Below are 13870 nucleotides of genomic sequence, written 5' to 3'. Positions count from 1 at the left end.
CAATGAAAAATTACAACATGGAAAGAAAGAAAGATGTCACCATGACAATCGAGTAGAATCAAGCAAGAATACATGTGAATACATTATCAATTGTTGATTGACATCATTGCAGTCTTAATCCAAAAATAAAAACAACACAAGAACTATGGTGGATTGTTCAGTCTTCGCAATGTAAATGTAAATGTAAACTAGAAACACCCAAAACAAGAAAACACTACAGCATGTTGTACTGTTGCACAATATAAAGCACTTATACGTACATTTATGCATTATCGACGATGTTGATAATTATAATGATAATCATAGCTCCCTGAAGCAGGTGAGTTTTCCAGCCCTGTGGAGGTAGAGGATGGGCTGTATAAACCCAGTTAATAAAGCTAAGCATAAGCAAATGGTTATGGCACTGGCAAACTCAATATAGTTAAAGCAACATTGTAGTGGAACAGCAGCCACATACAAAAAGAAATTAATGGCCATGGAAATCATGATTAGCACAATGATTGTAAAGGCCCTTCTCTTCATCGCATTGCACTTCTTCCTCTCTCTGTCTTTTTCTCCTGGCCCCGGGCGTTTCAGAGCCCTGACAACTGAGAGGCAGCAGAAAAGCATCACAAAGAAGAAGAGCAAATTCTGAGTGAAAAAATAATAAAGATACACAGGGTTTGAATATGTGTACATGGAATAGATACAGGAAGTCAGGGTAATCAGCCAGGCAACACAGCCACAGGCCACCCTGTATCTCAGGGGTTTATACCAAAGAAAAACCACAGGGTGGACAACCCCAACATAACACACAACACAGATGCAGCATTGGAACAGAGGACGAGCTGTGTAGAGAAAGCCAAGTGAAAACATGAAGACTTCAAAACAGAAAAATAAATTAAACTCAACATAAACTAAATAGCATATGCTTAATATAGAGAGAGCAATCTCAGCCAACGACAGGTTGAAAGAGAAGAAGTCTGACATCCCTGTGACTCCTGCCAATATCATCCATATGACGTAACCATTCAAAGGAAGACCCAGGATGCAGTTGACTGAAAGTGAAGCCATGGTTAAAGCCAGATCGTGGGAATCAAGAATGGAGGGCTGGGCTGACGAACCATTCACTGCAAAGGTGGTGTTCATTTTGAGTCTGGAAAGAACAACAAACCTTCACAGCAATCTAAGGAGTAATACACAGTGATAGCATAAAAAAAATGATCAACATGTGCTAAGATAACTCTTTTTTATTTAAAGCTACACAGCTGCAGATTCAAACCTGGTGCGGAAGTTCGCAGTGTCTGGAGTTCTGGTCGGGCAGCAGTGAAGTGACGATTGGAACTGACATGGAAATATCCTTGCATGGTGTTATTGTTTTTTTTTTACTGTTGACATAATCAAATACACTCTCAAAACAATCACTAAACAGGATGCAAAATGGAAATTTTTAATGAATATTAAAGTGAGTTAAGGCTCAACACCTTGGAAACATGTTTCCAATCTGTGCCCCGCCTTTTACCCCGTCTGCTGGGAGAGATGACAGCCTCAGCAAGTTACTGTCAGTTCAACTCACTTTGACAAAATCATATTTTCCTCATACCTAGTGTTACCTGAGATATTTTTTAGTTTTATGTTAAATATTATTTTTCCCTGATATAAGTCTTGAGCTTTGAGTTTTTAAGTTAAGTTTTAAGTTAAGACCAATAGTCAAATATTTTCTGCAATACTTCTTTTTGCCTAAATGTTGTATTTGGGTATTAAGTATTCATTGTGCTTGTCTCATGAGCATTTAGCCTTCTACCTACCCTTATCTGTGTCTGAAGTAAACTCAAGTTTATTTCCCAAGAAAATATGTATATTCTCGTTATTTTAGGAATACTGCTCACAGCATGATGCACTGTATGCTTTAACTTGTTTGTGGATTAACTGTTGATTGCTTAAATTGTGGTTTATAATAAAACAGCAGCTCAACTTACACTTACTTACTTACAATCTATATTTTGGATGCAGAAAATAAAGTAGAAGGGAGAATAGAATAGAGAGCTTCATACATATAAAATGTGTCTCCAATCTCATTATATACTTATAGTCCATATTCATATTTTATGTGAGGATTGTTGCTATAAAAAACATGTTAGCCGTTTTTTTTTTTTTTTAATCTACAGTGTTTCATTTATTCTACACTTAGGGTTGCAGTAATGCACTTTTTACTCATTTGGCAGATGCTTTTATCCAAAGCGACTTACAAGTGAGAGACATCACTAAAGCTTCAGTGCAGAAGGAGACCTTGGTGTAAGTACTAAGCACAATCTATTCAACAACTGCAAGGAGATCAGGAACTGAAAGTGCATAGTAATTGCTAGTTAGCACATGTAAAGCATCGCTGCAGTTTAGAGTCATTACAATAGCATGGAAGACAATTAATTACATTTGAAATGTAATATGAAAGATAATATTGATTATGTGAGCCTGAGTTCTTTCAAAAGCTGGAGGCTGTTAAGGCAGAAGTGGGCAGCGCTGCAGGACACACATTCAAAAAAAAAGTAACATAACTGTACATACGAACAAACGTACTTGCTATTTATCTACAGATAATTATTAGATTATCACTGGCAGTGGCAGGATTACATCAATATATGCATAATATTGCATGAAATAAACACATTGGCATTGATCTAAAATAATGGCCTTGAAATTACATTAAGAGACATTATCAACATATTACAGGAACATACGGGTATGGTCATAACAATAAAATAATCAGTACAATAGAGGGTTTAAAATTAATTTTTTACAGACAATAAATTGTACTTCACAGTCAATATTTAGTACTTGGACTTCTACAGCTCCTCAGTGTTTTAAATCTCAGTAAGGTCTGGGACTGTGCTTCAGCTGGCACAGGGTAACTGAGGAGCCCACACCAAAACCAGCATACAAAGGCTCACTGAACTGAGCTTTGAAACTGTGGATAAGCTCCATAGTCTCTGAAACTGAGTAAAAGGCCACAGTGTTGCCTGCATAGTCCAGGTACACACCAATTCTTGTAGCCCGTGGAGCATCAGGAAGCTCTCGGTCTGTTTTGTTGTGCCAGACAGAGTAACCTGACTCTGAGCAGAGGAGACTCCAAGACTTGTCGTTGTAGCCCAGCAGACTGTGTGAATTCTTCCCCTTGCGACTGATGCTCTTGTAGGCCACCCCGATGGAAAACTCCCCGCCCCACTCCGCCTCCCAGTAAAATCTGAAACCAGTAAGAGGCTCCTTGCACAGCACCTGGGAGAAGCCATCAAAGCGTTCTGGGTGATCTTGGTAAAACTGGACTGTTTTCTTCCGCGTGACCTTCTGGTTCCCGTCCGACAGAACCAGCTCTTTATAGACTGTGTTTGGATCGAAGGACATCTTACAGGAATCTGAGGGAAAACAGCCACAATACGCATTTCTTAATCAATTAAATTATTTTTAGATGACGAGCATCTTAGTGATCCAGAGAGAAACTATCATTCATACCTACATATTGTTGTTCTCAAAGGAGAGCAAATGCAAGTAGACACTTTATTTGGGATAACACTGATATGCATCAAATGTACTGAAACATAAACTGTTTACTCACATCTCAAGAAGTCCGTTCTTATTTTTGGCTCCTGAAAATCCACTCTGGAAGGAACTATTTGAATATTAAAAAAAAAAAAAAAAAGGATATTATTTTGTGATAAGTTTCATTTTATAGTTTATTTCTAAATGATCTAAAGTCAATTACATAGTTACATAAATCAAATGAGGGGACTTTGAAAAACTTACTATCAACATATTCCTTGTTCTCTTTCCAAAAGTAAAATGAAATCTATCTAATCAATAAATCAAATAAATGTTTAACAGTAAAGTATACATTTCAGATGATAGACGCTTACCTTTCAGTCGTTTGTCTCCATTTCTTGGCAGAAGTATGTACACGGGGGTTTCACTGACTGTGAAGATGGTGCAGCATTAGTTTGGCCACCTACAGGCCCACAGATTTTTGGTTTTCACATTAAAATGATTACTTATGAATATTATCAACTAGAACAAACCTGTCTTGGAGATTTTGCTCAGTTCTTTCTTACAGATGTCATCTAGATGTTCCTTCATCTCTGTGGCAGTCTTGCTCATCTCTCCAAAGGAGAACTGAGGGTTGATGAGCACTTTGGGCACCATGGCCTCGGGAGGAACACACAGGGTTGGAAAATTCTGTTCAAAAACAAACCAACAAGTTCCATAATCCAGCCATATAGTCAGAAACACAATCTGAGAGGTGGCATCATCCGGCTGAAAGATCATAAGGAGGTAGTATTGTCCTGCCTGACCGAGCTCCACAGTCATTGTGTAATATTCAGCATGTGATGTGATGATGTGACAAGATTAATGCTGATCCTGCTGCTCCTTTTATAATGTGGAAAAACTGTATTATTGTATTTGCTGGTACTATACAACTGTCTTGTCAGCTTAAATGAGAAAAGTCACCCTCATCCTTGTGTCTAATGTGTAAACATCTCTACCTGTAGTTGGGTAACAAGTTAACTGCAAACTACCCTCTGTACAGCAGTGTGTATTCATCCTGAAAAAGCCTGAAAAAGTTGGATCTGCTGCATCTGTCACCCTTTAAATTTTTTTTGTGGTATGAATGAATAACAAAGCACTAAGGTCAGTGGACATGTGTAAATTTCCAAAAAGAAAATATGCAGATTTTTCTTGCAGCTCTGTATAATCTTCCAGCACCTGCAGAAAGTGGATGTTGTCCTCTGTCTCGAGGATCTGCCGTAGCTCTGCATCTCTGCGCTGTAGCTCCAGTATCTCCTGCTCCAGACGCTCCACGTAGCCCTCAGCCTGCGACATCGCTGCCTGCATGTTGGCCGTTATCATCTGGTTGATTTCAGCCTTCCAGCGCTCCACCGCCTGGAGCATTTCGTGGAAGGTCTTATCACTTTCTGCCTGTGCTCGCTGGGCAGCACTCTGAAAAGTAAAGTCAGTTTATAAGGATGCTTTAGGTTTAAAATATATTGTATATTGTGCCATATAGACAACAACCAATTCAATTTTAGTGGAAATGCATACATTGATGTTTGATGAGGCTATGTCTGTTCTTACTTTGAGAACATCCACATTGTGCTTGAGCTCCTGCAGCTCCTTCATCCTCTCCTGGATGATGTACTGCACTTCAGACTGGGTGACCACCAGGACTTTCTGATGGAAGGACACCCAGGTCAGAAGACACACTTTAATCAATCACAGTGACTCAGGAGAACAAGATGCACTTTTAGTCTGTGACATCAATTTGGATCCAGTTTCTGTTTGAGACACTCAAAATCAGAGTCACGCATACTGCATAGCAGGCTACTGAAAATTCAAACTCACTTGTTTCTCGACGCGCTCTTCTTCTGCTGAGGTGATGTTGTGGCTGCGGTGCTCTCTGACAGTACACAACACACAGATACACATCTGGTCAGAGCGACAGAACAGCTCCAGGCCTTTCTCATGCTGGGGGCAGATCTTCCTGTCCAGGTGACCCGTCTCATCCACCAACTTGTGTCTCTTGAAGGTAGATGACTCATAATGAGGCTTGACGTGCATTTCACAGTAGTAAGCCAAGCACATGAGGCACGACTTGACGGCCTTGTTGCGACGGCCGACGCAGAAGTCGCAGAAGGATTCCCGATGCATGTAGGGGAAAGGAGTGAGCTCCGGAAGCTGGCGCCGTGGCTCGTGGTTTACGTCTGGCAGGTTACGTCTCAGCACAGGCCGTGGGGTGAAAGTTGCGCGGCATTGCGGGCAGCTGTACACACCCATGTGGTCAAACTGGTCCCAGTAGACCTTGATGCACTCCAGGCAGTAGGTGTCACCGCAGGGGATGGTGACTGGGTCTCTCAGTGTGTCCACACACAGCAGACAGAAATCATCTGGTGGTAAAGGGAAACCAGACTCAGCCATGACAAATTATAGTAAGTAAAATAATACTTAAATTTAATAATAGTGAGTGAAATTCTGCCAGGTTCAGAGAGAGTGCAAGGCTCCTGTCCACAAGCTCCTGCGATCCTACACCTGCTTTTCAAACCAGAGACAACGCTGCTGTCTATTGATATTTAAAGGGAAGACTTTGTTTCTACTATAAGCAAACAGGTGATGTCTTCCCACAGAACCTCTTGTTCCAGCATCTGAGTGAAAAAAGTACTGAGGTCTGCAACCATGACTGAATCTGCTTACAAAGCAGGAATTTCACCTCAACTCCCACAGCAAAGGTCAAGTCCTCCAGCAAATAACAGCTAATGCCAGACACCACCGCCTGCGTTAAATAACCACGGTACTGCAATTTAACTGAGTTGATCCTTTGATACTGTCTGCTATCTGTGTCAGCATTAACATTTTTGTACAATACAAGTTTCACCATGACATGTAATGTCAACACAGGCTGTTTGCCAGTTGAATAACACAGCACCTCGGAGAAGCCATCAAAACTGTCTAATGTTGTTTTAGATTAATAAACCCCTACAACCAACATTTTTCATGGGTGAGGACTGCACTGGTTAGTATTTCCAAGGAGGAAAACACATCGTCCTTCAGCTTTCCATTTGACCTATCAGTGAGTTTCATGATGGTGCATGATGTCAAAACAACTTGTTCTGTTTGTCTTGTGAACAAAGAGTACAGTGCATCAGTATCAGTGTGTAGTTTCCCACAGGAGTAGGCTACATTTGAAACCTGAAAAACAATGCAAGGTGAAAGCAGGGTCCTGTATGTTTGATATGGATCTGCTGAGTTGGAGCACTGATACAGACATTTATAGATGGCACTATGAATGTAAATTTGCATACCCAAATACTGAATGAAAATATGACTCCCGGTCTCAAAGAACATCTTTGGAGTTTAGAGTGTAAGGCAAAGCAACAAAACTTACGCCATACTATACTATAACGTTTTTTATTTATTTTTATGCCATACTATAATATGACGGTTTTGGTACATTTTTAAAATAAAAACATCATAGTATAGTATGGCATGACTTTTTTTTAAACATTTTTATGCCATGCTATGCTATGACGTTTTTTTGACATTTTTATGCCATACTATACTATGACATGTTTAGGCCATACTATACTATGAATTTTTTAAAACATTTTAATGCCACACTATACTATGACGTTTTTTTGACATTTTTATGCCATGCTATACTATGACGTTTTATTGACATTTTTATGCCATACTATACTATGACATTTTTATGCCATGCTATACTATGACGTTTTTTTGTCATTTTTATGCCATACTATTCTATGACGTTTTTTGACATTTTTAGGCCATACTATACTATGACATTTTTTTTAACATTTTTATGCCATGCTATACTATGACGTTTTTTTGACATTTTTATGCCATACTATACTATGACATGTTTAGGCCATACTATACTATGAATTTTTTAAAACATTTTAATGCCACACTATACTATGACGTTTTTTTGACATTTTTATGCCATGCTATACTATGACGTTTTATTGACATTTTTATGCCATACTATACTATGACTTTTTTTGTACATTTTTATACCATAATATACTATGACATTTTTAGGCCATACAATACTATGACGTTTTTTTACATTTTTATGCCATACTTTACTATGACTTTTTTTTTTTTTACATTTTTATACCATACTATACTATGACGTTTTTTTTCTTATTTTTATGACATACTATAATATGACGTTTTTGGTACATTTTTATGCCATACTATACTATGTCGTTTCTTGACATTTTTATGCCATACTATACTATGACATTTTTATGCCATACTATACTATGATTTCTTTTTTAATTTTTATGCCATATTATACTATGACTTATTTTTACATTTTTATGCCATACTATACTATGACGTTTTTTTTTTATTTTTATGTCATACTATACTATGACTCTTTAAAAACATTTTAATGCCATATTATACTATGATGTTTTTTTTGTCATTTTTATGCCATACTATAATATGACATTTTTAGGCCACACTATACTATGACTTTTTTAAAACATTTTCAGGCCATACTATACTGGGACGTTTTTTTGACATTTTTATGCCATATTATACTATGACATTTTTAGGCCATACTATACTATGACTTTTTTTTAAACTTTTTAATGCCATACTATACTATGACGTTTTTTTTGACATCTTTATGCCATAGTATACTATGACATTTTTATGCTATGCTATACTATGACGTTTTTTTGACATTTTTATGCCATACTATGCTATGACGTTCTTTGAAATTTTTATGCCATACTATTCTATGACGTTTTTTGACATTTTTATACTATACTATGCTATGAAATTTCTTTAACATTTTTATGCCACACTATACTATGACGTTTTTATTTTATTTTTAGGCTATACTATACTATGATGTTTCTCGACATTTTTATGCCAAACTATACTATGACGTTTTTTGACATTTTTATGCCATACTATATTATGACTTTTTTTTTAACATTTTTATACCACACTATACTATGACGTTTTTTTTCTTATTTTTATGACATACTATAATATGACGTTTTTGGTACATTTTTATGCCATACTATACTATGTCGTTTCTTGACATTTTTATGCCATACTATACTATGACATTTTTATGCCATACTATACTATGATTTCTTTTTTAATTTTTATGCCATATTATACTATGACTTATTTTTACATTTTTATGCCATACTATACTATGACGTTTTTTTTTTATTTTATTTTTATGTCATACTATACTATGACTCTTTAAAAACATTTTAATGCCATATTATACTATGATGTTTTTTTTGTCATTTTTATGCCATACTATAATATGACATTTTTAGGCCACACTATACTATGACTTTTTTAAAACATTTTCAGGCCATACTATACTGGGACGTTTTTTTGACATTTTTATGCCATATTATACTATGACATTTTTAGGCCATACTATACTATGACTTTTTTTTTAACTTTTTAATGCCATACTATACTATGACGTTTTTTTGACATCTTTATGCCATAGTATACTATGACATTTTTATACTATGCTATACTATGACGTTTTTTTGACATTTTTATGCCATACTATGCTATGACGTTCTTTGAAATTTTTATGCTATACTATTCTATGACGTTTTTTGACATTTTTATACTATACTATGCTATGAAATTTCTTTAACATTTTTATGCCACACTATACTATGACGTTTTTATTTTATTTTTAGGCTATACTATACTATGATGTTTCTCGACATTTTTATGCCAAACTATACTATGACGTTTTTTGACATTTTTATGCCATACTATATTATGACTTTTTTTTTAACATTTTTATACCACACTATACTATGACGTTTTTTTTCTTATTTTTATGACATACTATAATATGACGTTTTTGGTACATTTTTATGCCATACTATACTATGTCGTTTCTTGACATTTTTATGCCATACTATACTATGACATTTTTATGCCATACTATACTATGATTTCTTTTTTAATTTTTATGCCATATTATACTATGACTTATTTTTACATTTTTATGCCATACTATACTATGACGTTTTTTTTTTATTTTTATGTCATACTATACTATGACTCTTTAAAAACATTTTAATGCCATATTATACTATGATGTTTTTTTTGTCATTTTTATGCCATACTATAATATGACATTTTTAGGCCACACTATACTATGACTTTTTTAAAACATTTTCAGGCCATACTATACTGGGACGTTTTTTTGACATTTTTATGCCATATTATACTATGACATTTTTAGGCCATACTATACTATGACTTTTTTTTTAACTTTTTAATGCCATACTATACTATGACGTTTTTTTGACATCTTTATGCCATAGTATACTATGACATTTTTATACTATGCTATACTATGACGTTTTTTTGACATTTTTATGCCATACTATGCTATGACGTTCTTTGAAATTTTTATGCTATACTATTCTATGACGTTTTTTGACATTTTTATACTATACTATGCTATGAAATTTCTTTAACATTTTTATGCCACACTATACTATGACGTTTTTATTTTATTTTTAGGCTATACTATACTATGATGTTTCTCGACATTTTTATGCCAAACTATACTATGACGTTTTTTGACATTTTTATGCCATACTATATTATGACTTTTTTTTAACATTTTTATACCACACTATACTATGAGTTTTTATTTTTATTTTTATGACATACTATAATATGACGTTTTTGGTACATTTTTATGCTATACTATACTATGTCGTTTCTTGACATTTTTATGCCATACTATACTATGTCATTTCTTGAAATTTTTATGCCCTACTATACTATGACTTTTTTTGTACATTTTTATACGATACTATACTATGACATTTTTATGGCATACTATACTATGACGTTTTTTTTCATTTTTATGCCATACTATAGTATGACATTTTTTTTATTTTTATGCCATACTATACTGACTTTTTTAAAACATTTTAATGCCATATTATACTATGATGTTTTTTTGACATTTTTATGCCATACTATACTATGACGTTTCTTGACATTTTTATGCCATACTATACTATGTCGTTTCTTGACATTTTTATGCCATACTATACTACATCATTTCTTGAAATCTTTATGCCATACTATACTATGACTTTTTTTGTACATTTTTATACCATAATATACTATGACATTTTTAGGCCATACAATACTATGACGTTTTTTTACATTTTTATACCATACTATACTATGACGTTTTTTTTTTATTTTTATGACATACTATAATATGACGTTTTTGGTACATTTTTATGCCATACTATACTATGTCGTTTCTTGACATTTTTATGCCATACTATACTATGACATTTTTATGCCATACTATACTATGATTTCTTTTTTAATTTTTATGCCATATTATACTATGACTTATTTTTACATTTTTATGCCATACTATAATATGACATTTTTAGGCCATACTATACTATGACTTTTTTTTGACATTTTTATGCCATACTATATACTATGACATTTTTATGCCATGCTATACTTAGACGTTTTTTTGACATTTTTATGCCATACAATGCTATGACGTTCTTTGAAATTTTTATGCCATACTATACTATGACGTTTCTTGACATTTTTAGGCCATACTATTCTATGACCTTTTTTTAACATTTTTATACCATACTATACTATGACCTTTTTTTATTTATTTTTATGACATACTATAATATGACGTTTTTGGTACATTTTTATGCCATACTATACTATGACGTTTTTTTGACATTTTTATGCCATACTATACTATGACATTTTTATGCCATGCTATACTTAGACGTTTTTTTGACATTTTTATGCCATACCATGCTATGACGTTCTTTGAAATTTTAATGCCATACTATACTATGACGTTTCTTGACATTTTTAGGCCATACTATACTATGACGTTTTTTTTTTTTTACATTTTTATGCCATACTATTCTATGATATATTTTGACATTTTTATGCCATACTATACTATGCCGTTTTTTTATTTATTTTTATGACATACTATAATATGTCGTTTCTTGACATTTTTATGCCATACTATACTATGACATTTTTATGCCATAATATACTGATTTTTTAAAAAACATTTTAATGCCATATTATAGTATGACGTTTTTTTGACATTTTTATGCCATACTATAATATGACATTTTTAGGCCATACTATACTATGACTTTTTTTGACATTTTTATGCCATACTATATACTATGACATTTTTATGCCATGCTATACTTAGACGTTTCTTGACATTTTTAGGCCATACTATTCTATGATATTTTTTGACATTTTTATGCCATACTATACTATGACCTTTTTTTAACATTTTTATACCATACTATACTATGACCTTTTTTTATTTATTTTTATGACATACTATAATATGACGTTTTTGGTACATTTTTATGCCATACTATACTATGTCGTTTCTTGACATTTTTATGCCATACTATACTATGACATTTTTATGCCATTATATACTGATTTTTTAAAAAACATTTTAATGCCATGATATGCTATGAGGGCTGCACGGTGGTGCAGTGGTTAGCGCGGTCGCCTCACAGCAAGAAGGCTCCGGGTTCGAGTCCCGGCTTGGCCGTGGGAACTTTCTATGTGGAGTTTGCATGTTCTCCCCGTGCCAGTGTGGGTTCTCTCCGGGTACTCCGGCTTCCTACCACAGTCCAAAGACATGCAAAATGGGGACTAGGCTAATGGGATACTATGAAGTTTTTTTTGACATTTTTATGCCATGCTATACTATGACGTTTTTTTGACATTTTTATGCCATACTATACTATGACATTTTAAGGCCATGATATACTATGAGGGCTGCATGGTGGTGCAGTGGTTAGCACGGTCGCCTCACAGCAAGAAGGTTCCGGGTTCGAGTCCCGTACTATACTATGACGTTTTTTGACATTTTTATGCCATACTATACTATGACATTTTAAGGCCATGATATACTATGAGGGCTGCACGGTGGTGCAGTGGTTAGCGCGGTCGCCTCACAGCAAGAAGTTTCCGGGTTCGAGTCCCGTACTATACTATGACGTTTTTTGACATTTTTAGGCCATACTATACTATGACATTTTTATGCCATAATATACTGATTTTTTAAAAAACATTTTAATGCCATATTATAGTATGACGTTTTTTTGACATTTTTATGCCATACTATACTATGACATTTTAAGGCCATGATATACTATGAGGGCTGCACGGTGGTGCAGTGGTTAGCGCGGTCGCCTCACAGCAAGAAGATTCCGGGTTCGAGTCCCGTACTATACTATGATGTTTTTTGACATTTTTATGCCATACTATACTATGACATTTTTTTAACATTTTTATGCCATACTATTCTGTGACGTTTTTTGACATTTTTATGCCATGCTCAGTGGCGATTGCTCTAAGACTGAAAGGGAAGCTCAGCTTCCCCTAAAATGTCAACAAAATAAGTGGTCAAATATGTCCTGTTGTGTGTACATATCATTGACTAAATATGCGCTAGAACACGTTCATCCTTTGTTCAGAATCAGCTACTTATCACAGGTAACCGACACGACTTCCTTCTCATTCATCCCCGCAGCGCCACAGTGCTTTACACAGTGTAGACGCCGAGCGTCTACTGACTTCAATGGGGAAGCATAGAGCGGGTTGTTCCACTGCAGCGAAACTACACGGTCATTGGATAAATGCTGGGCTTTGTCCCGCCCATCGGTCGCTCAGCGTCTCTGGGGGTCTATGGGACAGTGGGCTGGCCCGGACGCTCAGCTTCTGCATGATGGTTGGATGATCTGTCTGATGCTGAGTCCCTTTTTGATTGACAGCGAAATGAGCGAATCAGCGATCTTGAAGTATAAGCATCCACCGGAGCAGTTTTCAAGTTTTTCATTCCATTGTTTGGAGTTGATCTGGAGACGTTACTGATCCTCAGCGACTTTGTCTTTGTTAAAAACGACTAGCGTTATGTTTGGCGACTCTCTTCTGTCACTCTGCGAATTTACATATAAATAAACGGACACATTTTATGATGTAGGCCGAAAAATGAGCTTCCCCTCCTTATAAGACCAGCAGCCGCCACTGGCCATACTATACTATGACATTTTTTTAAACATTTTTATGCCATACTATACTATGACGTTTTTATTTTATTTTTATGCTATACTATACTATGACGTTTCTCGACATTTTTATGCCAAACTATACTATGACGTTTTTTGACATTTTTATGCCATACTATACTATGTCGTTTTTTTTAACATTTTTATGCCATACCATACTATGACATTATTATGCCATGCTATACTATGACGTTTTT

The 13870-nt window shown here is 35.0% G+C and overlaps 1 protein-coding gene across 2 annotated transcripts; it reads right to left on the bottom strand.

Annotated features, from left to right (window-relative positions):
* Positions 1-1255: 1255 nt before the first annotated feature.
* ftr84 (finTRIM family, member 84) lies at positions 1256-6103 on the bottom strand. 2 transcript variants are annotated; one of them, XM_056372138.1, is made up of 7 exons: positions 5368-6103; positions 5068-5196; positions 4732-4965; positions 4047-4203; positions 3888-3944; positions 3590-3643; positions 1256-3389 (listed from the first exon to the last, which is right to left on the bottom strand). In XM_056372138.1, exons 1-7 carry the CDS (start codon positions 5938-5940, stop codon positions 2848-2850), a joined length of 1746 nt encoding a protein of 581 aa, XP_056228113.1. In that variant the 5' UTR covers positions 5941-6103; the 3' UTR covers positions 1256-2847. The 2 variants fall into 2 exon arrangements, with proteins under 2 accessions (XP_056228113.1, XP_056228114.1); XM_056372139.1 differs by having other exon boundaries at positions 5101-5196.
* Between the last annotated feature and the right edge of the window lie 7767 nt (positions 6104-13870).

This window comes from Seriola aureovittata, chromosome 3, assembly GCF_021018895.1.
Source record: "Seriola aureovittata isolate HTS-2021-v1 ecotype China chromosome 3, ASM2101889v1, whole genome shotgun sequence".
In the NCBI taxonomy this organism is placed as follows: domain Eukaryota; kingdom Metazoa; phylum Chordata; class Actinopteri; order Carangiformes; family Carangidae; genus Seriola; species Seriola aureovittata.
The sequence above is the reverse complement of the archived record's forward strand: the minus strand, read 5'-3'. Positions and strand labels throughout refer to the sequence as shown.

Bases quoted from the DNA above. Each gene is read 5' to 3' on its own strand.
- ftr84 (XM_056372138.1), bottom strand. From the start codon at position 5,940: ATGGCTGAGTCTGGTTTCCCTTTACCACCAGATGATTTCTGTCTGCTG. The intron at 3,644-3,887 runs GTAAGCGTCTAT...ATATTCAAATAG, and splicing joins TGGAGACAAACGACTGAAAG to TTCCTTCCAGAGTGGATTTT. The intron at 3,390-3,589 runs GTGAGTAAACAG...GTTTTCCCTCAG, and splicing joins AAGAACGGACTTCTTGAGAT to ATTCCTGTAAGATGTCCTTC.